This window comes from Chelon labrosus (genome assembly GCF_963514085.1).
Source record: "Chelon labrosus genome assembly, chromosome: 7".
NCBI lineage: Eukaryota > Metazoa > Chordata > Actinopteri > Mugiliformes > Mugilidae > Chelon > Chelon labrosus.
In genome coordinates this window covers 2,564,714-2,592,243 of record NC_140343.1, presented here as the reverse complement: position 1 = coordinate 2,592,243, position 27,530 = coordinate 2,564,714, and the positions used below count along the sequence as shown (strand labels likewise).

The 27,530-nt window shown below is 43.0% G+C and overlaps 1 protein-coding gene across 6 annotated transcripts; it reads right to left on the bottom strand.

Moving 5' to 3' along the window:
* Positions 1-6,171: 6,171 nt before the first annotated feature.
* tut4 (terminal uridylyl transferase 4) lies at positions 6,172-26,222 on the bottom strand. Of its 6 annotated transcripts, none has more exons than XR_014699176.1 (31): positions 25,631-26,222; positions 23,256-23,812; positions 23,012-23,163; positions 22,064-22,180; positions 21,797-21,974; positions 21,074-21,162; positions 20,939-20,990; positions 20,712-20,781; positions 20,159-20,285; positions 19,781-19,900; positions 17,571-17,765; positions 17,290-17,464; positions 16,644-17,200; positions 16,332-16,482; positions 14,893-14,979; positions 14,688-14,791; positions 14,540-14,597; positions 14,346-14,449; positions 14,164-14,253; positions 13,073-13,186; positions 12,909-12,986; positions 12,638-12,815; positions 12,490-12,537; positions 12,323-12,405; positions 12,100-12,230; positions 10,466-10,617; positions 10,269-10,366; positions 9,503-10,070; positions 9,164-9,334; positions 8,352-9,054; positions 6,172-6,297 (listed from the first exon to the last, which is right to left on the bottom strand). XR_014699176.1 is itself a non-coding variant. In XM_084548885.1 (31 exons), the coding sequence occupies exons 3-31, from the start codon at positions 23,731-23,733 to the stop codon at positions 8,966-8,968; spliced, it is 4,614 nt and encodes a 1,537-aa protein (XP_084405011.1). In that variant the 5' UTR covers positions 23,734-23,812; positions 25,631-25,773; positions 25,889-26,222; the 3' UTR covers positions 8,210-8,965. The 6 variants fall into 6 exon arrangements, 5 of the variants coding, with proteins under 5 accessions (XP_084405011.1, XP_084405010.1, XP_084405012.1 ...); XM_084548885.1 differs by lacking the exon at positions 6,172-6,297 and having other exon boundaries at positions 8,210-9,054; positions 25,631-25,773; positions 25,889-26,222; XM_084548884.1 differs by lacking the exon at positions 6,172-6,297 and having other exon boundaries at positions 8,210-9,054.
* Positions 26,223-27,530: the final 1,308 nt, after the last annotated feature.

Below are 27,530 nucleotides of genomic sequence, written 5' to 3'. Positions count from 1 at the left end.
CCTTCTTCTCCTCTCCTATCTTCTTCTTCTTCTCTTGGGTCTTTTTCCTCCTCTGCCTGTTTCTTGTCCTTCTTCCTCCTCCTCCTTCTATTCCTCATTGTTTTTCCTCTTACCTCACCCTCCTCCTCTTTCTTTGTCTTCTTCCTCCTTCTCCTCTATATTTTTCTTCCTCATTCCTTCCCCCTCCTTATTTTCTCTCTCCTCCTCCATCTTCTTCTTCCTCTTCTGCCTATTCCACTCCTCCTCCTCTTCCTCCTCCTCATTGAGGGGTAAATATAAAGACATACATTGATCAGCCCAGCTCTTCTCTCTTCTCTATACGTCCAGCAGCCACCGAGGGACTCATCTGGTTGAAGTTAACTTTAATTTCACAGAATCATTAATTGGAAACATTTTTCTAATTAAATATCCAGCAGCGATAAGGAAACAGCCGCGATAAGAGGCCTGGGTGGAGATAGAAGGCCTAATTACATTAATTACTCTATACCTGGAGGAGGAATCGGAGTCAGTAAGTTCTGCGGCCCTCTAATCTTTCCACAGAATAAAGAGGAGGAGGACTGTATACAGCCTCAGCCGGAGGCCTGGCGCGCTGCCGGGGCCTCGGCCTCAGGAGACCGGCCTCCTCCTCGTTTGATTTGAAGGAATTAAGTCATTAAACGCTCTTAATAACCGCGGAAATGGCACGCTCATTCTTGGCGGCATTGTCAGTCGCTACACGTCACTCGGCTCCTTTAAACGTCCCGCTGCAGCTCAAGTGTGAAAGTCAAACAAAGAAATAAAAAAATAAATAGATAAACGTCTGGATCTTTATGATCAAACGAGCAGCCAGAAAATCGGCGTCGACACCAAACCGAGCCGGTTTACTGACGGAGGAATCCTCAAAAGGCCCATCTGCTGGTTCTGTGAAATTAAATCCGCTGTGTCTGAACTCCCACGCTGTTCAGAAATATGAACGACCGTCCAGGAGAGCAGCAGCACAGAGAATTACAATGAGCTGGGCTACCTTTTCTTTTTTCTTACTATTATTACAACAACATTTAAAGTTTAAACCAGTTGGTCAACCTGTGAAGGATGCATTTTGTGATGAATTTGATTATTAATTTACTGGTATTGATATAAAGGGACCGGACAATCTGAATAAAAAATGCCTCAGAGGTGGTCAACCTCTGTCAGAACAGTCTGACCCGACTACATGGAGTTGAGGGAAATATTAGCTGCTAATAACCATGTCAACCAGGGGCATCAAAATCTCAAATCTGGCCCCATGGGATGAATTTGCTAAGAGCGAAACATTACTTTAAATTTTCAATAAAAAGTAACTGCTATTCCTTATTTGTCCACTGGGGGTCACACTGTTTTAGTCAGAGACGTGGACATAAAGAGACATTTTCATACTGTATTTGTTCTTTTTTTCAGTAAAACAAAGGACAAAACATCTGGAGTTATTAATAGGTTATTATGCTATTATGTCACTGGTCCGGCCCCTTGAGATCAATTGGGGCCCCTGAATTAAAATGACAAACCTGATGTAAACGCTGGATCTGCTGGTTTCTCTCTGCCTGCTTCTTTTTTCCCCATTGTGCAGTGTTTAAGTATCTACATTTCAGTCAGAATCTGCTGGAAATAAAACAGAAGAAGAAGTAGTATTATTAGTGTCATATACAGTGGTATATAACTCTGTGTTCATACAGCCATTCACTGAATGTGAATGTTTTAACTTTTTATATCAGGAACAAAGAGTTTAACATTTACTTTACAGTTTAAGCTTAAAGATGAGTTCAACAAAAACAAAACAAAATGCAGCCTTTGTTTTTTCTGCTAATGCTCTTTCCCTTCCTCATCTTCATCGTCCTCCTCTTCCTCTTCCCCTGATTTTCTTCCTCCCTCTTCCTCCTCCTCTTTATCATTTCTTCCTTCCTTCTTTCTCTTCCTCCTCCATCTCCTCTTTCATCTTTTCCTTTCATTTTATTCCACCTTCCTCTAGTCCTCCTCCCTCTCCTACATTGTCTTCCTCTTTGATTTTCTTCCTCCTCCTTCATTCTCTTCTTCCTCCTTCCCGTTTTCTTCTTTGATTTTCTTCCTCCTTACTGCCCCTTCCTTCTCCTCCTTCTTCCCCTTTTTCGTCCTCCTTCTTCATCTTCTATTCCTTTCACTACTCCTCCTCCTTCTCCCTCTTTCATCTCCTCCTCTTTCACATTTTCCCTTTTCTTCCTCCTTCCCCTTTGTTTTCTTCCTCCCTCTCCTCCTTTGCCCTCCCCCTTTGTCCTCCTCTTCCTCTTCCCTCTTTTCATGTTTTTCTTCCTCCCTCTCTTCCTCCTCCTCTGTCATTTCTTCCTTCCTTCTTTCTCTTCCTCCTCCATCTCCTTTTTCTTCTTTCCCTTTGTTTTTCTTCCTCCCTCTCCTACAATGCCCTCCTCTTCTCCTTCTTCTTTCTCTTCCTCCTCTTTCATCTTTTCCTCTTTGATTTTATTCCACCTTCCTCTAGTCCTCCTCCCTCTCCTACTTTGTCTTCCTCTTTGATTTTCTTCCTCCTCCTTCATTCTCTTCTTCCTCCTTCCCGTTTTCTTCTTTGATTTTCTTCCTCCTTCCTCCTCTTCCTTTCACTACTCCTCCTCTTTCTCCCATCTCCTCCTCTTTCACATTTCCCTTTTTGTTTTCTTCCTCCCTCTCCTCTTCTCCTCCTGTTCTTCCTCCTTTCACCTTTCTCCATCCGATACTCCTCCTTTGTCCTCCCCTTCCTCTTTGTTTTTCTTCCTCCCTGTCCATTCATCTATGATTCAGATTGTGATGCGTCTCTAAAATATCAACACTCACATAATCGTCCAGTGACACGGCAGCTTTTAGACATTTATGACGAGTGGTTATTAAAAAACATAATGCAGCCTTCCTTTGTTTTTCCTGCTAGTGCTGCAGGACACTTCACTGTTCCGTCAGATGTACCTTTCTTCTGGGTTTTCACTCATTTCCATTGATGCTAGCAGACTCTAAAGGAAAACATCATCAGTGAGTGTTCTTGTTCTTATTTATTTGTGCTGGCCAAACTCCTGCAGAATACTAACCTTTGAGGGTTAAAAGCTGCTAAGACTTGGTTTTCAGGTTAGTGTTGGGGCCTTAGTCCCAGTTGCCTGCGTTGTGCTGTAAGGTGTCAGGGCTGCAGCTCAAGGGCGGGAACAAAGAGGTAACCATGGTGAGGAAAGTGTAAACAGGAAGTCTGCCAGCTCAGACACAGAGCAAGAAACTAGATCCAAACCGGTGGATGAGGTCTAAAGCTGGAAAAGGAAAACATTTTCACCACAGACAAAGAAGAAGAGGAAGAGGAGGAAGAGGTTTGGGCCTCGCTCAGATCTTGATCAGCTGAGTGACTGACGTCTGCCTGAGGACACGTCGTCTCCATCATGGCTCAGAAAAACGTCCCCAGACTCGTTGTCAAGATCGTTGGCAGCAAACAGGTCAAATAGTTTATAGAGTGAGTTTAACAACCAGCTGATGAAACGATGTTCGTCTACAGGACACAGACGTGTTTAGTATCTGGATATTAAAATGTGTTTGCTCAGTTTTTCTCTTTGATTATTTTCTTTCTGTTTTTTGGTGACATGTGATCCTGTCTATCACTTGAAGCTGAGTGGCTTGTGTATGCTTCTTCCTCCTTCCTCCTCTTCTTCTCCTCTTTCCTATACTCCTCCTGCCCCTTTGCCCTCCTCTTCCTCCTCCTTCTTTTCCTCTTTGCCTTTCTTCTTTCCCTTTTTCTTCTTCCCTCTACTCCCTTGTCCTCCTCTCCTCCTCTCTTCCTTCATATTTGATTTTCTTCCTCCTTCCTGCCCCCTTCCTTCTCCTCCTTCTTCCTCTTCTTCTCCTCCTTTCACTACTCCTCCTTCTCCCTCTTTCCTCCTCCTTTTCCTTTTTCTTCAACCTCCTCCCCCTTCCTTCTCCTCCTTTCCCTCTTTTTGTATTCTTCCTCCCTCTCCTCCTTTGCCCTTTTCCTTCTTTTCTTCTCCTGCTTCCTTTCTCCTCCTTCATCTTTTCTTCTTTGATTTTATTCCTCATTCTTCCTCCCTCTCCTCCTCCTCCTTTCCCTGTTTTTCTTCCTCCCTCATCCCCCTCTCCTCCTTCCTCCTCCACTTTCATCTTTTCCTCTATGATGTTCTTCCTCCTTCCTCCACTCCTCATTTTCCTTTTTTTTTGTCTTCCTTCCCCTCCTCCTCCTCCTTGAGGAGTAAATATAAAAACCTATTGACTTGTGGAGTTTTAAATACACCGATCAGCCCAGCTCTGCTCTCCACATCTCTCTGGTTGAGGTTAACTTTAATTAGTGTTTTTATTTTCTTTATTTCCTGATCAGAGAAACCCCTCATGTTGAAGGTGTAGAGGATGAGTTCAAGAAGATGAGAGGGAGCTCAGCAGTCTGGGCTGCCATCAACCAGGTAAGGTCACCGAGCAGAGCACAGATCCAGAGGTCTGTTGGTGGGTGCAGGTGAGGCTGAGGGCCGATAGGTGAAGGCAGGTAGGACGCGGGATGAAATGGAAGGTCACCAAAGGCATAAAAAGCACAATTTACTTTGCCTTGCCTGTGTCTCACCTTTATAAATAAATCCTAGGCGTTGACACAGAGCGCTCAGGCTTTGTGTTTGTCTCCAGGTTCCTGGCAGACTGTGTGTGACGGCGCCCTCCGGTGATCGCTCCAGGTCCTACATTCACCCGAAGACTCCCTGCGTGGCTGGAGACAGAACAGCTGCAGGGGTGGAAGCAAGAGAACAGGTTCTACTAAAAAATACAACCTTGAGAAATACAGATCGTCATTATCGACTCGTTGCACAAGGAAATAATGAGAAGAAAACCTGCCACAAATGCAAAATCACGCTTTTTAAAAATCCACCAGAGCTTCTCCTTTTTTACGACTCGCATCAGGACAAACTGCTTTTCCACTAATATCTACAGATATTGTAATATCTACTTCTGAGTGACTTCACTTCAATTCAGTTTTATTTATATACCGTCAATAACAATACAAATTGTCTCAAGACTGTTTACAAAACCCGGCCTGAAACCCCCAGAGCAAGCATGAAGGCGACGGTGGCAAAGAAAAAACTCCCTTTTAACAAGAAGAAACCTTGAGCAGAACCTTAAACTCATATGGAGGAACCCGTCTGACTAAGGCCGGGTAGAGACAGAAAAGAGAGAGAAGAGAGAGGATAGGAGGAAGGAGATAAACATACATCTGTCACAGATACATACATCTGACTAAAGTGTACATGTAGAATCTGATGGTGATACAAATACAACATATAGCTGATGATGTTACAGGACACCTGTACCTCCCATTCTACTTTTTGAAACTCTAGGAACCACAAGTAGGCCTGAACTTTGAGACTGAAGTGATCTGTTGGGATGATCTGGTACAATGAGGTTTTTAAAATACAACGGAGCTAGGCCTTTAGAGGCCTTGTATGTAAGGAAGAGGATTTTAAATTCTATTCTAGACTTTAAAGGGAGCCAATGAAGGGAAGCTGAAACTGGAGTAATATGATCTCTCTTGCTAATTCCTGTCAATGCTCATGTGATGGCAACAGAATAATAAAAAATTGCCTCCATTTAACAAACCTCCAGACTAAAACCTGTTAAAACTTTAAAATACTCACCTTGAGTCTCTGAATTCATACCCTTTCATACTCTACTCTATCCAGCTGTACAACAACTCACCTTTCTGTAACAGACCTATTAATACTTCCTATGGATATAACATATATTTACTTCTGTCTCTTTAACACAGATAAAAGATAAATTAGAACACCTAAAGTAAGAGAGACATCACTTTGAGGATTCACTCGATTCCTCAAAGTGATGAAAATGAAGCAATACTGCAAAAATAAATCTATATTATTTATTGGGTCACCTCTGCTACATCAACCAGATCAATGATCCTCATCACAGATCCACAGACTGTTTGTTGATTGAAGATAAACCCTCATATTTTTCTGCTATTTTTTTGCAGGAAGCTGCGTCTGAGGACGGAGATAAGGCCGAGCTGTCCTCCGCTGTCAGGGATCAGCTGTCTGACTGGCAGCTCTCCTCCCTGAGCTCCACGGAGGACGAGGCGACGGCTCTCGACCCCTCCCTCTGCGGGAAACTGAATCGATCCCAGGTCACTCACCTGTTCCTGAAAAACGACGTTCCGCTGAGATTACCGACGTTTTCTCTGCTCCTCCAAACGTTCACGGACGAAAGTGATCCAGAGCAGGTCGGTGGACGTGGCAGTCACCGTCACTCTCATGTTCAGACCTGTTTCTGTTTGCTGTGGGTCTAAAAAGTGGAAAAATAAATTATCTGATGGATATACAGAGGATGGAACTCTAAAAGATTAGACAATAGTTTTACTTTTCCTTCCCTTTTGAGACAGTGCATGAATTCTTTGGGCTGATCCAAAACTCGCTGGTGTACATCCAGTGGAGCAAACCCTAACACTCATGTGTTATGGGGTTGGACCAAAGAGCAAGAAAACCTGGACACGTTTTTGGCTCATTCGTCCTTGGATGTGTTAAGAGAGCTTGATGCTCAAGCAGAAATATCCAAGAATGAAAATGGAAACCACCGAGGCCCGAGTTGCCAGAAAACTTTTATAAAACCGACTCAAGTCTTTGCCCCAAATAGCTTAGTGTTAAAGAGTAGACAGGACCAGCCAAGATGGCTCCATCTCTTGGACCATACTTTGAAATAGCTAGTAGTTAAGAGGAGCTAGGCACTGCCAAGATGGAGATGGTTGGAGACACCACACTGAGCTTCTAAACCACTCTACAGGGAAATCTTTACGGAGAGTTCATCCATCTTCATGCACAATCAATGAAACAAAAATATCTCAAGGCTTTATATTAGTAAAACCTCCCCAAAGCCTGAAATGATGGGTCCTGCAGGAGAAAGTAAAGTAAGTAGTGCACATATACAGGAGGCTGCTACAAGCTGGATTCACGCACCAGGAAGCAACTTTCAGGACACCATATCTGGATACAGTGATGTCTATGAATGTCATTAAAAAAAAAACCTGTAACTACAAAGATGGGGCAGGATTTCTTCCTCCATCACTGGACTAGTTGTTCCTCAGCAGCAGCCAGATCTCTGCTGCCACCTCTGCCAACAAACTGCACTGCAACAACTCCACAAATTAGAAACTCATTCCAGTTTTACACACTACTACTACTACTATATATATAATGTACAGCATTCAATTCAGAGTTGTTCATTGTGTGTCCTTTACAGATTCACTACAGAAATCTCCTAGAGTTCGTTAGAGCTTCTGCATTCTCTGAGGAACTCCAGAGCCACAGAGGTAAACATCCAGAATAAACGATTATTGCTCTAAAATGAAATTAAAATAACAGAAAATGTTCTGGTTTTATTTTCAGAGTAGCTGAACGAGGGTTTTTACAGCGAACTGAGAACTGGAGAAACCAGAACCAAACTCACCTGGCTACAGGCCTGCACCCTTGGAGAGCTCAGTCCTTCAGTAATTTAGTGTCAAGTTGGACAGAAACAGAAAAGACTTCATTGTCAAACAATGAGGATGTCATCTGCCTTAGTTACCTGGTTTTAGCTGAGAAAAATGGCATTTGATAATAGACAGCAAGCCTGCAAAGGGTGTGTACCATAGACCACAACTTATACACCGATCAGGCCATAACATTACGACCTAATATTGTACAGGTCTCCCTTGTGGTGACTCATCAGAGAATGGACATGGGCCTTCTGAGGGTGTCCTGTTGCTAGTGTGGGGGGCCTTTGAGGGGAGGGGCCTCTGTGGATCATCCCACAGATACTTGATCAGTTTGGGATCTAGTGAATTTGGAGGCCAGGTCAACACCTTGTGCTGTTCTTCATGTTTTTTTTTTTTTTAGTTGTTCCTAAAGTGTTTTTGTGTGTGTGTCTGTGTCAGGCTGCATCCTGCTGGGGATGGCTGCTGCCATCAAGGAGTGTCATTGCTATGGGGTGGGGGTGCCTGGTCTGGTCTAGGTGGGTGCTACATGTCTAAGTAACATCCAGACCAATGAATGCCAGGTCCAGAAGTTTCCCAGCAGAACACTGAACTGTCACAAGATGGTCAATGTTATTTACTTCTCCTGTCAGTGGTCATAATGTTGTGGCTGGTCGGTGTATAGTGCCATGTGCAGAGGGTGCACATTTGCAAATAGAAATAAAGCAAAAACATAGAAAAATGAATAAATTATGTAAATAGTAATAAACTGAATTAGGACTCCTACACTGTGTAATGCTCGTGCTTTAGCTTCTTTTATGTCTTTAGGGAAAATGCTTTTTAAGGTGAATATTTTTTTATCATTTTCTTACACATCCATGCATTTACAAACCTGAACTAGACATCAGCCGGACACAATTGTCACCTACCAGCAACGAGATAGTAGTGACGGTGATCACAGCACCACTGCTGCAGTTCAGTCCCAGTCCACCCTGTGTGATCAGAGAAATGAACCCACGCCACACAAGCACAGTTGTTCGCTTTTTTCTTTATTTTTTTGTAGCATTTTTTTTTTTGTTTAAATATTTCATATTTTTTCCCTTTTTTTCTTGCTATCCCTGCTTTTGGCACTACATACTGTACTTAGGGTGACATGTTAGATCATTTTTAAAACAAACATCTATTCAAAGCCTTCATCTCGCGGCAAGCAAAGTATGAATACAGCTAATAAAAATAAAGGTTTACATTTGTCCTCCTTACTTTACACATAAAATAAAAACACTTTTTTGGACCCCCTCAAAAATGGGGGTATTAAAATATTTGACATTTGTATCACAAATCAATGTAATGAGACGAGAAAATAAAACATAAAAACTGTACAAAAATGATAAAATTCATTTTTTTTTTTAAAAAAACCTCCTGTGATCGAATGATAGTAAATCGTACATAATTTGGATTTTGCTATGTTACTGACCATTAACCTAATTTTAAAAAGAGATGTGAGTTTTACTTCTTCTGTTGGATGAAGTTCAGGTTGACTGGATGTCGGACGTGTGGGACCAGGGGGAAGTTAGGATTCGGGTGCACCACAGAACCTGATGAAGGAGGAGAAGACGGAAACAGAAAGTTAAAACAGAGATCTCAGGATTACATGTTTTTACTCGACCGTTATATAAAAAAAAAAATATCTTTCTTGTGTCTGACCTTGGGCCACGAAGGGTTTGCCGGGCTGGTAGCCCCCGTTACCCTGCTGGATGTAGTTCTGGGGCATCCTGTAGGGCCACGACGGGGACAGGGTGTACTGGGGGGTTTTGTTGTGCTCCCATAACCGAGAGCCTTGGCTCACGCCTACAAACTGAGCAGAGTGACCAGACTCTGTAGACAGAGAGAGAAACAAACACATTCAATTATCTGATATTATCTGGGTGAATGAAATGAATCCAACCAACTCCAGAATGAGTGAGGATGATAAACTAGTTGAGTGTCAAGTTGCTCTGTAAGGTTGCAGTAGGACGGTGCCACCAAAGTTCACCCAGTGAATACCTGACTTGACTACAGTGCCATTGCCCATGAGAGACCCAGGTTGTGCCATGTGGTTGTGCCAGTGTCCTTCCCGTCCCGGCCCGCCGACGCCCAGCTGTCTCCCCGCCGGCTGGGCGAAGATGATGCTGGGGTCGTTGAGGTTCATGGGGCTGGGGTTGCCCCCGGAGCCCGTGGGACTCCCGTTCCCCGACGCCGAACGCAGGGCGAACTTGAGGCCAGGCGGGGAAGGGGCGGTGGGAGAGGACGTGGTGAGGACTGGTCCGTGGATGGGCCAGGAGGTGGAGGGGATGTGGACCGGGTGAGGAGGCGGGCCCTGGGACTGGTGCGACTGGTGCTGGTGCGGGGGGAGAAGGCCCAGTGCAGTGAGTGTTCCCGGGTGGTACTGGCCTGGGTGGGAGGTGGGAAAGCTGAAGAGAGACAGGGGAATCTGGGGGTGAGGAGGCTGCTTCTGTGGACCTGCAGAACTGGTCTTACTGTGGGAGGGCTGAGGGGAGCTGGAGGACTGGGAGGAGCTCTGGGAGACAGCGACGGGCTGTGGGGAGTAAGGTGGAGTCTGACGACTATCGGACTGTTGAGAAGAAGAAAGAAATTAAAACTGTATTCCAAAATCCGTTTGTAGACTTGACAAGAGAATACATTTAGTAGTTACTGTGAACAGACGCTTCTGAATGGATCCAGATTCATTGCCTTTCTGCACAATTTACTGTAGATTTAATTTTAAATGTCATGGAGACTACTTCCTGGACCATCAACATGCTGTACTCACACATTCAGAGGGTTGTCTGGTCCGTCCAGGACAGTCTGCTGCTGTCTGAGGAATAGGGATGGACTGGGAGCTCACTATAGTTCGTACCATGTGTGGAGCTGTGGAATAAGGAGGAGTCTTAGCAAACGTTTTATTCTGAACCTCGTCTGCTTTCCATTGGGCCAGCTGCTTCTCAGGTAATGACGTTTTGCTCTGACCTGGTGCTCCGGTGGTCCTCTTGAGATGGCGGTACTCGGGACAGTCTCTCCGGACGTGACCCATGTCCCCGCACTGGAAGCAACGCCTGTCCTTCGGCTCTCGCTCCTCCTCTTTGACGTCTTCATCTTTGTCGTTTTCCTTCTTCTTCATCCTGGTAAGAAAAAAGGAAATAAGTATGAATACGACTGAATAAACATGGGACAATGACCCGTAACGGGGTCGGCAATGTTTTCTTTAATGTGTCAGACGCTGACAACAAGTAAAACTCCCCTCGCTTAATTTTAGCTGAGGGGCGACACTGCTATAAAATGTTTGACGTTACAATATGAGAAAACATATTCTTACATTCAAGTATAAAAAGCTGAGATGGAAACGACAACTCTCCTTGTTAGAAAGTTAACCAGTTACTCAAGTCTGGGTTTCAGCAGCTCTGTAAACTCAGTGTTTCATTCATATTCGTAGAAATGATCTCTGGTTATGACGTTTCTACTACTTTCCGCTTCACTTCCCTACATATCAGAGTTATAAATATTATACCTTTTATATCTACACACATTTTTACAGCTTTAGTTGCTTTGCAGATTCAGATTAATAATGAAAATATATATATAAATTTAAAAATAAGACATGTCATGCGAACGTATAGATCCTGGGGGAGAATCTACAAACTACCTGTTAGTGTCTAAATTAGCTCCACCTTTACACATGGGATGAACACATTGAGCGACAACTCAACTTCGCACCCAAACATCTGTCCAAACTTAGAAATACAGCACATCCCCAAATCACAGAGATGCTGATTAAAGCCCTAGTAGCACAGGACTAGTTTTGTCTGGAAGCTCTGGTAATTTGTAATATCTGAGGTCGTCTGTGATCTTAACGCAGCGCAAATTAGCAAGCCTAGTTCCCGACTAGACTTTTGATTTGCAGCTTCTCCCTCTTGTCACTTAAGAATCATGAAGGTTGTAAATCAAAGTCTGGACAGATGTCAGGGTGCAAAGTTGAGATCACTGACCCAGTCACCCATTCAGACGGATGAAATCTTTCGATCAAGCATTAATGTGTTCATCAACAAAGCTGGGGCCGATTTAAATACCGCCGGGACGTTTGTAATTTCTTCCTGGGGATCAATAGTCTCATCATGTTTTAGTTTTAAAAATATATTTTTTATTTAAATTCAGTGTAGTGGACTGAAGAGGAAAGTAGCAGAGACAGAACTATGGACAGTAAATTAGAGTAAAACAGAGTTTGTGTGAATGCGTCTTATGAAACACAGACGTAGGGGGCTCATTTCTGAATCCCCAGGTGAAACTAATCCCGTGCGAGTAGGGCTTAACACTGGATTAGTTTTTATCAAAGGACCTCTGTGTTTGGAGAAATATGCTAGGTAAACTGCGGTGTAATAATTTACTTTATAAATTAAGGACATGCATGCTTTGCAAGAGATTAAGATCACATAAGACCTCTGTAATTATTAGAAATTACAAGCGGTCTCTTCCTTAATAAGAACTAGTCCTGTGTGAATACGGCTGTGGACATGGCTACATGCAAATGATTAAAAACCTAAAAATACAGCAGTTCTGTGGACAGTAATGCTTTTTAAATATAGTTTTTACATTAAGAGAGAACACACATTCGAGGGAACAACCTGCGCCTCTTTGGACAGTCCTTCATGTAATGTCCAATCTTCCCACAGATCCGGCAGCACCGGTCGTTGGGCGCCAGCTCGCCGTCTGTCAGCACCTTTGAGTCGAAGAAGTAATCCTGCAGCAGAACGGCGCATGTTTAGAGATTGTCCTCTGGGACATTTGATCACATGATGAGTGAATACGGGACACGAGACGTGAATGACATACCACTTCAGTACCGGGGACGGGATAGAAGGGCGTTCCAAACAGCTTTCTCCCATTTATAAAGGCCTTCATGATGAAGTTCGTCACTGGAGGAGGAAGAAGAATCAATTTTATAGTTTTTAAAACAAGCGTCCAAAAATAAGATTTAACTTAAAACGAAGTGCACTTACTTTTGCGAGAAACTCCAGCGCCGAGGTTATGATTCAGATCAAAGGGATCTGAGGAGCAGGAAACACAAGTGAGCAGAAAATTTTAAAAATCCCAAGTCGTAAATATATAAGAATAAAGACGGAATGACAAACGGAGGCGTGGGAGCACCTTCAATAGCGATGCATTTGCTGGTCCATTGCTTTTCGAAGGTGGTGAGGCGTTTCCGTTGGCGGATGCTGATGACGTGCTCTTTGAAGTCAAACTCCTCCGTGTAGAAGCGCAGGAGGCCCAACCACAGCTCCCCCACCGACTCCGTGTTCGGCTGTTGATCTGAGAGGCGCTGAGGCTGCGTGAAGACAAACACCAGACACACTTAGATATTAAATTATGTGTACAAGGGACAAATGGCAGCCGAATTAAGGTAGACCCCAGGACTCACCAGAACCTTGAGGTCATCAAAAAAGAAAGCATTCCAGCCGTCTACCATCCGCTGGGGAACGTTCTTCCCATCAAAGATCTGAAAAGGCATGAAATGGCGTCGTTATACACTCCTTAATGTTTAAGGAATAGCTCAGGTGACTTTCATTAATCAGCGGTAGATACCTCCTGCAGAACAGGAATAACCGGCGGCTGCCTCTGCTGCAGAAAGTAAAGCACCATCAGGATGTAGGCGTAAGAGGAGAGGCTTCCCCTGGATGCATCCCCAATGTCGCAGCGCTGTGAGCACAGAGGCCGAGGTTAGTTACAGCAAGAGACGACGTTAAGAAACAAGAAAGTCCTGCTGACCCAATCTGATCCTGATCATTTAATATCCAGCATCGGTCAATGGGAGGCCTGATCTGATCTTAAACTATTTTTTTTTCCTATGGAAAAGAAGAAGAAGAAAGAGAAGGAGGAGGAGAAGGATGAGAAGGATGAGGAGAATAATAGCAAGGGGGATGAAAAGAAGGAGGAGGAGTAGGAGGACGAGAAGGAGAAGGAGACAGAGGACAAGAAGAAGGAGGAGTAGGAGGACAAGAAGAAGAAGGAAGAGTAGGAGGACAACAAAAATAAGGAGAAGGAGACGGAGGACAAGAAGAAGGAGAATGTGGACAAGCAAAAGGAGGAGAAGTACAGGGGAAGGAGCAGAAGAAGAAGGAGGACAAGAAGAAGAAAGATGAGGACAAGCAAAAGGAGTAGAAGGACGGGGAGAGAAAGCAAAACGATGAGGAGGAGGAGGAGGAGCAGGAGAAGAAGAAGAACGAGGAGTACATGGAGAAAAAGAAGAAGGTGGAGTAGAAGAAGAGAAGGAAGAAGGAAGATGATGAGGAGAAGAAGGAGAAGAAGGACTAGGACGAGGAGGACGAGAAGAAGAAAAAGAAGACCCTGATAACGATCAGGACATCCCTAGTCTCCAGTGGGCGTTTCAGGCCTAGGTAACCCTCTTGTATTATTGCCACTACAAATGTTTCTCAGTGAAACGAGCAGAACAACATAAAAACACTGCTAGTTTATGGGCGTAGCTAGCTCTTCCTGCCGTCACCGCTCTCTATTTGAAAAGAAAATACCATCGACATCGCTGCTGCTCTGTCCGGGTTCAACTAACAACCCCAGCCTGCGATCAGGATGGTGAACTAATTTGGAATTGGTTAGATCATTTGGGTTGTTCATGCTGCTTGTATCCTCCTGTATGTACATCGCCAACTTTCACCAACCTTTGCAAAGACCTTCATGGTGTAACCCAGGAACTGCACACGTGGGTCCAGAGCTGCATACGTCGCCAGCATTCTGGTGTTGTGTTGAGCCTGCGAGACAAGAAGGATCCGCCCAAATTAATTCAACAAATAAGGCGGCACACAGTTTAAGCAGCCGTGGTCTGAGAGTCTCCTCCACTCACCAGGGTGTTATAAAGGCTGATGTCCCCCTCCAAGCCACTCTGTCTGTGTTCAAACTTCACTATAGGCACTTTAGCTGTGGTGATAGGCAAGATGTTCCTCAAACCTGAGACGGCGGGAGAATGTGGAGGTCACAACTAGTCCTTAACACGTAAAACGAGTATTTACAAATGATCCAGAGACAATTATAATTCACCTGCATGCTTCTTCAGCACTTTTGCAAGGCCTTCGATGATCTCTTTGCAGTTCAGATTCTGTTGAGACATAAAACATATTCAGAAGATGAGGGATCTCATCACGTTTGGCTGCAAAACAGCTGCATGGGAGTGTCTATGTCTGCCAACCTCTGCGGTCTCATGACCCTCCAGAGTCATGCAGATGTCAAGGTCACTGTCGCGGAAGCCAAACCCGTTTTTGGACGAGCCAAACAGGCAGAGCTGAGCCTTTTCTGTGGATTCAAGAACCAGGGGGGCAGGAATTAAAGGCTAAGACAAGAAAACCAGAAGAAGTTTGAGAATCAGTTTGAAGTAGTTCATGCTTGACGCTCACCGTTGTACTCCTTCCTTATAAACCTCTCCAGGCTGGCCAGGATCTGCTCCCTCTTCTGCTGCTCAATGTGTGAAGGTGACAATTCATCTACCAACAGAAGACCATGAATTTAATTACACTGAGCTGCTAAGATTAGTCAAGTAAAGTAAACGTTATTAGCAACTGTTTATGACGCATTAATCGTTCGGCAAAAATTAACCCGACACAGCGGCGACTAGTGTTTGGGTGGCGTTTTCACAGAGTGAGGCAGAAGTATAAATGTCTCACAACGGCGTAGGCTACGTACATAAGTTATGTCTTCTATGTCCCGCAGTACTCTATAACAGCCTTTAATTTCACAGAAAAGTGAGAAACTGCTGCTTTAACTGGTCTTTGTTGGTCTCACAATAGATTTTACAATTTCACTTTGTGATCTATGATAATAAAACAAGTACTGATCGCTTTAACTGTTTGATCATGAAAATATTTGGTAAATCAATCAGTAAATTAAAATATTAGGTACAACTACTCAACTTCCTGCATCTGATCGTCAGAAATCTCGCTGAGAGAGATCCAAAACATGACAGAAACTCAAACTCTGTGGGGTAATTGCATCTAAAAAGTATGACGAGAGTGACGAGCTGCACAAAAGCAAAGGCAACTGAAGGTAAAACATTGTGGAAACGCCACAAATCGCTGGAACCGATGACGTTTTTAGTTTTTAGTAAGTAAAATATTTTCAAAAATGAAAAATCTAATCGAAAACTTGTGAATCAGAACAGAATCGATTCGGGAGACTCATAGCGATACCCTAGCCTGGATACCAGACTCTCTGACTTCGCAGAGAGTCTGGCCTAGATCCATTGGCAAACGTTTATTTCCTGGTGGGAGGGCACAGTTTGAGGTTTAAAATCATCGGCGTTCCTTTAACCAATCACTAACGTTTGGTAATGACGTATGTTATGCGCCGGAGCCTTCAGGCTCTGCTGCCTCGTACTTCCGCTTTCAAGAACGCAACAAGTAAACAAATCGCTCCTCTACCATCCCCCATTGCAATTAAGGACGCGAAATTGGAATAAAAGTGCTGTAATGCCAGGAAGCATATCCACAACGGAGCGAATGGCTTCGAGTATATCCGTCTCCGTTCGTGTAAACATTTCAAACTCGGCGCGCAACTGAAACGTAATCGCTCTCAGACCCGCCCTCTGTTCGCTGATTGGTCCGCCAACCAGTTGGCCGGAGTAAACGTTAGCGGATCAAGCTATTCCAGACGGAGTACTGTAGGGAATGCAAATGAGCGGAAGTACGTAGGCAGGCGGAGCCAGGCTAGCGATACCCAGCCCTAACGCGAAAAATTAAACATGTCTGATTTGTGAAATGCAAAAACAAACAGGACGAGATGAAATCATTCAACGGGTCAATTATTGATTTCACATTGACTGTGCGTGTCGACCACATACAGTAGCACAGTTTGCAGAGCCCGTCGAGGATGTCTCTGAAGCGGTCGTTCATGGGAGGCAGAGGCTTCAGCTCAATCTTCTTGAAGTCTTCGGGACAATCGTCCTTCAGGTGACCGTCTCGTTTGCAGATGCTGCACACGACGGTCGGAGGCTGGAAGAAAAGAAAACCCCCCAAAAAGATTCACACATGAGATGATGGTTTTAATTTGATAATTATATAAATATAAAAAACTCAGAAGTAAAGATGAAGACGACTTATTATGTGTCAATAAAGATGATATAATATTTTTAGCTGGGGTTCATTATAGTTACCTTCCCACCAGTGAAAATCATCTTATCAAACACATAGTGCAGCTCATCTGATGTAACCGGCCCTTCCATCTCTGAAACACTGTTCTCCTCCTCCTCGTCCTCCTCGTCCTCCTCTTCTTCTTCCTCCTCCCCTTCTCTGTCACTGTCCAGCAGGCCGTTGGGGGAGAAGGTTTTGTTCCCTTCGCTGAGAACCATGTCCATGAGGCTGGCGTCTAAAGTCTTCTCATCCCTCTTTCTGGACGGATCTGAACCATCTTCATCGTCGCTTGCAGGCTCCTCGTCCTCCTTCGATCCCTGTTGGCCCATCGGCACGCCGTGACTTTTTTCACCTTTCCCGTCGTCCTCTTCCTTTCTCATGAACGCCGCCTCTTTCGTCTCATCCCCTTCCAGTTTTGCACCCTGTCCCCCTGCCTTCTTCTTTCTCTGGCGTCTTCCGCTGCCCCTTTTCTGAGGACAAGCGAAGTATTTGTAAGCCGTGCGGAAGCGCTCCTGGATGTACTCAAACACCATTTGGCTGTTCAAGCTTCGTGCGACATTCCTCTTCAAGGCGAACGGATCTAGAAAAACAGAAACAGACGCAATGAATGAATTTCTGATAAACCTCCAGGTCCTATAAGAGGAGCTGTCCAACCTTGTGGTCTGTTACCTTCAATAGCGAGCCTTCGACGAGGCCAGTTCTTCACCTCCCTAGACAGGAGCTCCTTCAAGCGGATGCTGATGATGTGTTCTTCAAGAGCAAACTCCAGTGTGTAGAAACGTAAGAGCTCCAACCATAACTGGCCCAGGGACACATTCTTACCCAGGTCGTGGGTTAGACGAGACTTTAAGTGAAAGCAGCGGAAGTTAGTTAGAAACACGAGGCCAAGACATCCTCCTTTTAGAGCATAAACTGTTCTGTTGCTGCACGACTGTGCGTTTAAGACTCACCAAGCCCTCTGAATAGTGCGTATCCTCCAGCTTGTTGTGCTCTGGCTTTTGTCGGCCTTCTCCTCTGGAATCGTTTCGGTTCTCCCCGCGTCCCTCCGTGGAGCTCTGAGGTCTGCGCTCCCATTTCACAAACATGTCCAACGCTATTCCAGTTAGATGATACTCGTCCACGCGCTTCACGTCAAAGCCTTGGACCTGAAAGAGGGAAAAAATTAAAATTAAAGCCAAGCGGAAGAACGAAAAAGAAGAAGCAAGCAAAACTTTGACGGATCAGATTGTTTTAGATACTTAGCTAAACTCTGCAGCTCTGTCGCTGCAGACAGGTTTTTGACTGCCAAGTGAATGCACATGAGACACTAAACTAACAGTGTCTCTGGTGCACCTCATCAACTCGTAAATTTAACAATAAGTTTATCACCAGGAACTTTATCACATAAATATAGTTCCTGGAAGTAATTCTTCTCGTGTTTAAGTCCAAAACCAAAGAAACTCATCATTATCATTCAAGTCTCAGGCCTGTAATTTGTTGTTAAGATTTTAAATGTTGCTTTTGCTGCGTTCACCCTTTAATGGTTTTACCTCTTTTTTATTATATTTGTAGTTGAATTACAGTCACAATAGCTGTGAGTACTGCCCTCTCGGACACACAAGCAGACAAGTTATCTCAAGAAATACGTGTTCAGCCATCGCACTGCTTTTGTAGGTCTGTGTGTTTTAAGTTTCATAAAATAAATGCAGCCAAAGAAAAATTACAAAGTTTTTGTATTTTTACTTGCTATGCTACCTCTTTAATCTCTCTGTAATGTCTGATCCAACCTTATAAATGATCAAGGACAGCACAGCAGGCTGATATCCAACTCTGGAAAGAGATATGTAGAATTGAAGAAGTGCTAATAGATGAGTGTTGATACAGCCTTTTAACCTGGATTCAGATTTCTGCTACAGATAGTAGCCTTCAGTGCTGTTAGTTGCAGTTTGACTAAATATAATAAATAAAAGTTGACAAAAATGTCTAAACTGTGACTAATAAGCTCATTCGACAGAAGACTAAATTTAAATTAACACAGATTCAGGCGTCATGCAGAAACAATTCATGTCTGACTCAGTAGCTTCTATAATTTAGGTCCTGAACACCTCCTACCGATAGGTGGAACAATTATGGCTGAAAGAAATGGCTTAAGTGTTAAACTGGACAGGAGAGGTCTGGGAGTTAAAAAGAAATCACCTTCAGCAAATGTGGACTTTATTTGTTAAATGTATTTTCTGCAGATCCTCTGCAGCGTCGCCATACCAAGAGTAGGTGTGTGTCATTAAATGAAGCAATCCACACCTGGTTTAACCAGCACAACAACAAGCCAAGTCACTAACAGATGAAGTGGCCCAGGTAATGACAGGTTATGTCATTACACTTGACTTACTCTGCTCTATTCCAGGCCCCAGGGGCTGTTTTCAGACTTTACACTATTAAATAGTAAACAAGCAAATTAAAAAAACTTCTTATTCTACTTCATCTCATATGTGCAGTAGTGTGACCCCCACCGTAGAACAAAGCTCCAAGCTACATTTATCTAAACATCACTGAGGAGTTATTCCTGGCGGTAAAGGCTGTGTGCACTAAACGTTTCCACCTTAATAGTTGTGCCAGAAATGATAAATGCAGTCCGAGTTAAATGGGTCATTTTATATTTTATTGATGCGACTATGAATATAAATTTAACATTTTGAAGAAATTAATGATTTACAGCAGCGTCGAATCGTTTCTTTTTCCTGAACTTTTATGCAAATGTGTGAATCGCAGCTCTAAAAATAAACGTAATGGGATCATCTAAGCAGCAGTGCGTGGATGACGGCTTGTGTTCGAACCACGTTTCCCAACATAGTCCTGAGCCGTGCGGTAGACGTCTTCGTGAAACATGACACCCAGACACAGACGAAGAATGTGGGTCAACTTGTGCAATACATTAAATGACAAGACACCGTCTACGTGGCACAAGGCAGGGCTTTAGACTAAAAGAAAACATTTCCAAAGAGCACCACAACGTCCAAGGTTCACGTCTTACTAGAACCTGTGTCTCGTGTCATGCCGTATCTCCCTTTCCTGTCATGTCCAGTCAACACCCTACAGTTAGCTGCCCAATAAAAATGTCAGCAAGGAATAATTAAGTTTGGTTATTTGCTGAGGAAAGTGCACCACCTTAAGTTTCACTTACCCAGCGGCCCAGGTAGACGGGCAGGATGGGCTCTTTTCTCTGCTGCAGGAAGAAGATGACCATGAGGGCGAAGGAGTACGACGGGATTCCACCTTCCGCCTGGCAGTCGATATGACACAGCTGTGGAGATAAACCAAGAAAAAAAAAAAGCTTTTCCTCAATCTGTACAACTGAAATTAACTTGCGTAAATATAAAATCCTCACTCAATTTGAAAGCAACCTGCAGACACCTTTGTCCTAAAGAAGGGGGATGTCAGTATTAGCTGATATGCGCGGGACTAAAAAAAAACATTAAAAACCAACGGAACACACTGGAAACCTATGAGAAGCTGTTTCTTCGTTCCTTCTTTTCAGCTGAGGTGTCAGTCACAGCCTTACCCTTGCCCAGTAACGGAAGGCCAGCACCAGGGGAACCAGTCTGGGCTCCAGTTTAGCCAGGGTGGCCAGGTGGTTGGTGGTGAGGCAAGCGAGATCGTTGCCTGCGCTCACTTTACACATCAGGCCGCTGTGCAGAAAAAGAGGCGAGGGAAAACAAAAATAATTAGAAGTGAGATTAAATTCTTACACTGAGCCTCAATCTAACTCCTGTTTTCGCTGCAAGAGATTTTTATTTCTCTTTATTAGAAGGCGTTTTCACGCGGCACCAAAGCTGCTATCGAATTAGTGTTGAAACTTCAGGCCCCGAAGATCAGGAGCGTAAGAGTGGATATGTAATATAACAATTATCAGATACATCGGCATAATAAAAACGAGCTCATCTAACTCAGCGGACTCTGATGGTATTATCTTAAGGTGCCGTGCTGCAGTTCTAAAAAAAGATTTCCTTCTTCTCATCATCAAAGTCGCAATCAAATATTTAAGAATCAGCGACTGGAAACACAAGAGAACAAAACACTCCTTCAGTAAAAATAAAGTTTGAGCCGAGACTGACCTGCTGACATCCCGACAGAACACAGCAGGAACTTTGGCGTGAAAATCTGACTCAACCTCGGAAAATTCAGCTAGAGTGGAAAAAAAAAAACAGAACGTCACGACAGAACGACACTTTTACAAGAATGATAAATGATGCACGTTGTGAGTTCCTAGAAGAGAAATATTTCCTCCAAATTAGAGACAAATGCTGCAGGTTTATTATCAGTTAACGGTGTCAAAACTTACGGCTGTTTTTGAGGATTTCCAGCACTTGAATCAGGACTTCAGGTTGTGTCATCTGAACAGATAAAAACTAGTGAGAGACTATCCTTCATAAGGAACACATGTCATCACTGGTTTTTGTGAAAGGAAAAGACTTACTGAGGAAGGGTGGGTGACGTCAATGTTGATATCACTCGTCTTGAAGGCAAACCGGGTAAGACACGAACCATAGAGACGCAGAGAACAAGCTGGAAAGAGACGACATTTGTAAACACATAATATAAAGTAGAGACGGCCCGATCTGAGTCCCTCTCTGATGTTAAATGTCCTAGAGTTGGTCTCCTGTAGCGTCCTAAAGTCTGTCCTTGTCTTCCTTGTCTTCTCCTAGAGTGGACTGGATTCAGTCCAATAAATCTTTCTGTCAAAGTTAATGTAGTGTGGAGAGGGTAGCTGGTACCTTGTGTTCTCTACTCCAGAAATGTTCTGGTCATCCAACGCTGCCATAAACTCCCTAACCCTCTCTGGAAGATGTTTCTCCTTGACGCTGTCTCCAGAGAAAAGAGTGGACTCCATGGATTCTGTGTTGTTTTTATTGTGGTGAATAAACTTGGTAGTATTGAATGATGATCTCCTTCTACCACCTCACCAAACATCCACACTGCTTAATTTACAAATTTCTGTCTGGCTGACTTGATTTTCCAGAGTAAAGTTCTTCCACGCAGCAGACATGTTTAATCACGTGCCAACTGCCTCAAAACAGAAGGAGACGTTTTGACGCTACAGGGAAGCTGAAGCCCAATGCCCAGATACTGATCGGGACATCCCATGTATTAAAAACTGACCAATACACACATCAGTAAGGTATAATTAAGACAAGCGAACCTGAGAGGTGCCTCTTAACGATCTCCTCCATCCTGACGACCACCGCCTTCCGAACCTCAAAGTCCTCCTCTGAGATCCCGTGCTGCCTGGCGGTTTCCAGTACGGCCGCGTCCACAGCCCTAATCTGGGCAGGAGAGGGAGGAGGCAGGGCACGCAGCTCGTTCTCCTCCTGTTTCTCCTAAAACAACCAGAATGTGTCAACTACAAATAAGAATAAATCCTTCCTTCACAGCTACGTGAGCGCTTAAAAATTAAAAATTCACACACCGTGATGTTCTTCTTGTGTCTCTTCTCCTTGATGTGTTTGTGTGCTCCTTGGATGTTCTCAATGTGCACAGAACAGAGCTTGCATAAGTATTGATAGTTGGGGTACTCGGGGGACTGCTGTGAAAAGACAGAGAGAGAGACAAAGGCAATCACTTCATGTTCTCTTAGTTTTTCACATGGAAATCTGAACGGACGGGTATCGCTACCGATTTCCTGAACTGAATTCGATTCCACTCAATTTCAATTCTTTTATAGATATTTCAGTTTCAAAACCTTTTTACTTCAACCTAAAACTAATGTTGTCATTAGTTCTAGAGATTTGTGGTATTTCCACAATATTTTCCCTCTAGTTTCTCATCTTTCATGCCCCTTTGCTTTCGTCCAGCTCTTCTTTGTTGTCATACTTTTTAAATTGAAATCACATTTCAGTCCGGACGCTGCTCTCAGAGTTGGAGCTTCTGTCATGTTTTGGATCTCACTCACACCTGGACTAATCTCTGACTCTGGGAGGTTTGTGAAGTGAAACCAGTCTTGCGAGACCAGCGAGATTTCTAACAATAGGGTGCAGGAAATGGTGTGTATTTTTAAAAACTAATTAGAGGGTTTTAAGAATCAATATCAATTTTTTTTATATATATATTTTAAATCAAGATTGATTTGGATCAGTCTGGATGCCTTAAATTGCCCCCTGGGGACACACATATATATATATTTTTAATCCCAGCCCTAGAAATTTGTTGGTTTCTAATTTTAAACTGACTGGTTTAACGACATATCACTACAGGCCTATAAATGAAGCTCTCTACCAGTGATTAAAGCAGTGACTGTTCAAAAGAGGTGAGATCATGAGTGAATAGGTGTGTAAATAACCGAGATCTAAAGTCGTCTGGCAGACATTCAATTGCAAACGACCCCTACACATCAGGCACGATTGGCCTGTTTCCTTACTTTCAACAGCCGGTGGATGTAGTCCCTGTAGAGGCGCTCCTCTGCCTGTCGGAGGCCCAGCTGTTGCTCTGTGAGAGGCCCGTCCTCCACAGCGGGCCTCACCTCTGTGCCGTCTGCAGCAGACTGATGCATCAGTGCTGCAGCTCTCACCACTGCATAACAACAAAGACAGAGAAGTTTACTCGCTTACAACTATGTCTGATGAAGGTGGAATCATGTCACAAAAACAAACCTTGTCACCCACCGTGGGACTTTTCCTTTGCTTGGGCTCCAGTGGAGCTCCTGGTCTGCTCCGTGAGGCCTTTCACAGCAGGTACCACAGGAGAGCTGGTCTCTCTGTTTGTTAAGGGGCTGCTGTCTGCAGAAAGAGATGCCCTGGAGTCAGGGGCTTGTGCCACCAGTTGCTGCTGCATGCTTGCCAGTCTTCCTTTGCCTCTCTCCCCTGAACTCGTTCTTCCAGTCAGTCTAGTCAGCCTGGAGGGCCGTCCTCTCCTCCTGTCCTGGGGGAAATCCGCAGAAGCCTTGCCTGGCCCGCGGCTTACCTGGCTGCCTATATAGTGCTCATCCTTTGCAGCGGCGAGGTTTTCTCTGCTGCGGGGCGCAGACTTGTTACCCTCTCTTTGCACAGAAGCCTCTTTATTTGACTTCTCACTGGACGAGGTTTTGGCTCCTCTCGGCTGAGACTGTTTGACTGATTTCACTGGACTTCTGGACTCCTCCATCCCTCCTGCCCTGCTGCTCTTGTTCCAGGTGGAGTTAACACCACACTTCAGATGAACGGGGAGACAGGCCACCTAAAGTCTAGGAACAAAAAAAAACAGCTTAGCTATCAGTCAAAGTACGCAGGCTACACAACAGACAGTACTGTGAAAACCCAACGTGCCCTGTTTTGCCAACTTAGGTCATGCTAAGTGAACGACTACACAGTAACACTCACTTTGCAAATAACCTACTAGGGCTACATTATAAAAAGAAATATACATACATACAAGAGGGAATCTCTAGCAGTTAAAGAAGTTTTAATTGTTGTTGTACTGTTCATTGTACATGCTGCTGTGACGCAAATGTTTGAGTTTATCGTTAAAGATTTAAAATGTAACTGAGAATTTGATTACTTGGCTTTAACATTAATACATTCCCCACGTAACTTACATATTGTTCTAAAAATAAAACTGAAAAGAACACAAGAACTGTTGTTGTTGTTGTTGTTGTATTTAATCGTGAAGCCACAGGAGTTAAACGCTTCTTAACTTTTGTAGTTTAATGAATTTATGAGTCTTGAGTTTTTGGGGAATCAATTTTCTTTACTTGAGGACAGAAAATTGAGATGGTTTCACCTCCACGATAGGTTTTCCAGTCAGTCCAAAATATTTTGCGCAGTTTTCACAAGATAAATTCTATGATTATTTTTCTGATTTAAAAAGATGAATAAATGGTCTCATAACTAAGAAAGAGGAGTGTGAGAACGATTTACCCGATGTCTGCAAATGCGTTTTCTATCAGATCTAGTTTACAAAATCTTGATTCAACTTTTCCAAAGTAGAGTTTGGATTCACAACTTTCAAAAGTCTGGGAGATGAATAGGTTCTCTTAATAACACACATTAGAGCAGATAAAAGTAAGAATATTAAACTGGAAGCCAATACACTTTTAAAAAATAGATGTATTCTACTAACGGTACAATGAACAATGACTTATTTTATTCACTTTCTTTTCCTCAAATTAAGTCTGATTATGTTTTGGTACAAACTTACATTATTGTTCATGATCAACAGTTCAAAATCTGAAGTTATTTCCAGTTTACGTGACATAAAAACAGAAAATAAACACGCACATCCCACCTCTGGAAATGCTGCCTTCTTTTAATTAATTGTAAAGCAGAAAAATAAATAAATGTACCAACTAGCTAGAAATAAATTAATGATTTGTATATTGTGAGCAGTGCCACTCTCCTTGACCTTGCACAAAGATGCAGAGCTGCAACAATTAGTCAGATGATGACAGAAAATCCATCTGTTGGATCAGTCACCAAGTTAAGTCTTTTAATCAGACAAAAATGCCAAATACTATAAGGTTTAACTTCTTAAATGCTTTTCTATTTTCTCTTTATTCACGTGTTCTGGACTAGATGTCTGATAAAAACAAATCATCCTGTAAGGCTTATATTGTTTGTGCATATCCACATATTTTGCATAAAATAAAATAATTAACCACAGATTGGCAATGCTGCAGGCTGTAACAGTGTTTATAACAAAGCTGCTCGGATGCAAACCACTGAATGAAGGAGGTTAAAAACCACAGTGGTGTACATTAACCAATCACACACACACACACACACATCTTGTTGTATGCAAAGAGACAAACAAGTTGTAAGTTGGTGTCAGGGTGCACTGTTTGTCCCGTGCACCTAACTCTTTGTGGCTGGTGATTAAATTTGGGTTAAAAACAATTAAAAGCAGGTTAGGGGTCGCAGGCATGACTGGTAGTGGTTAGGGCTAACGTCTGGCTCGGTTAGTTAGGGGTTAGCGTTAGCTAAACTTCCAAAACAGAAACGAAAAGTGGGGGGCGGGGAGACGGTAACCACGCACACATATATCCCCAGCTAAAGGAAAGGCTCACCATTAAAACAGAAACGTGTTCCCTGTGGTGTGGGGAGGATTCGCCCGGACTTCCTGGAGACTCACTTTGTTTAGCCGAGTATGCTGTTAGCCGTCTCGGTGAGCTAACTACCGTTAGCCGCTGTGCCCGGTCGTCCGGCTCAGCTAGCAACGGGAAATAAATAATACTGCCACTCAGTTGGCACACAGCGGCAAGTCAATAAAAACAGTCGGGCCCCACTTCCACTGATGCTAAACACAAGAGCGATAACTAACTTACTTTCGAGCTCTGAAGTTGGTTTGGGATTATAGTTCAGATGTCTCCATGGTCCTGGTCTACATAATGTTTTTCAAACCCCACGGCCCTGGTCAAAACAGCAACCATTGACGCCATGTTAATACATTACCCCGCTGCATTGTGGGAGTGCCAGTGATGATGAAGAGGGGCGTGTAACGAGGCGCGTTCAGGGACCGCTCGGAAACTATTCACTGGATCTACAGTAGATATTTTCTTTCTTTCTTTCTTTCTCTCTTTGTTCATTTGTTTGTTTGCTTCTTTCTTTCTTTCTTTCTTTAAAAGGCAGCAGTTTGTAAACTACTTACTGTAACTGCAAGTCAGCAGCTCAGAAACTATTGTATCTACATAGCTAGTTTAATTCTTTCTCTCTTTGTTCATTTGTTTGTTTGCTTCTTTCTTTCTTTAAAAAGGCAGCAGTTTGTAAACTATTTACTGTAACTGCAGTAGGCCAGTACTTTCTTTCTTTCTTTCTTTCTTTCTTTCTATAACAAGTCAGCAGCTCAGAAACTATTGTATCTACAGTAGCTAGTTTAATTCTTTCTCTCTTTGTTCATTTGTTTGTTTGCTTCTTTCTTTCTATAACAAGACAGTTGCTTTGAAACTTTACTGTAACTACAGTGGGGTTTTCTGTCTTTGTTTCTTTCTCTCGCTGTTTGTTTCTTTCCTGACTTACTGTACGAAAAGAGAAAATCTCACTTCATGGCTTTTAATCTTGTTTATATTTCAGTAATAATAAAGCGTATTTAGTATTTATGTCTCCTTCTCTGCTGCTACTTAGAATATTTACCTTTATTTATTTATTTTTGTTTTTTATAAAAAAAAAGGCTGTACTTTCTCGTGTCTGTGCAAATGGCAATAAAGTCTATTCTATTCTAATCTTGATGCTTGGTTGTGCTGTGGGCCACGTCATCAACTCATTTATTTATGTATTTAGGCGATACAGTATGCTGTATGCATGTAACACTACACAAATAACCAAATACTGCACACATCTCAAGTATACTCCGTGTTAATGTAATGTTCAGATTGTGAAATAGCCTCACTTCCCACTCAAATGACACTCAGGAACAATGCTGTTATTAATAAGCTGTGTTTTTGTGATGATTTGTATCCTTCTTATAAACAGAAGTGCACTCATCGACAATGTTTGTATCATCTGGTAAATACTTTAATAGTTTCTCTGACAACTACAGTGATAAACAAATTTTACATAAAAAAGCAAATGTAAATCTTAGATTTTCCAAAAGAGCAATTCCTAATGAACTATATCAAAATATGGGAATATACATCAAACATGTAAATGGTTATGCAACTATATAGATTACACAATAAAATGAAAACTTTTAGTTTCTAGCTCATCAGAAGACCTGAATGCAAGGCAAAGTTTAAATGTGTCTATAGTAGGCCTATGTCACATACGCTAGTGTGTCAAATATTGGAATTAGTTTCATACTTAAAAATATCATGGTTTTTTATTTATTATCTCGAGTTTCTTTTCCATATTTATATATTACATATATTTGCTAAGTTTCATCTTAAAGGTCATGCTTTTGAACCAGCTTATGTAAATGAAAATAAGACTTCAACCAGTGCAAAGGTGTATTATTAACGTGGAAAATTGTGT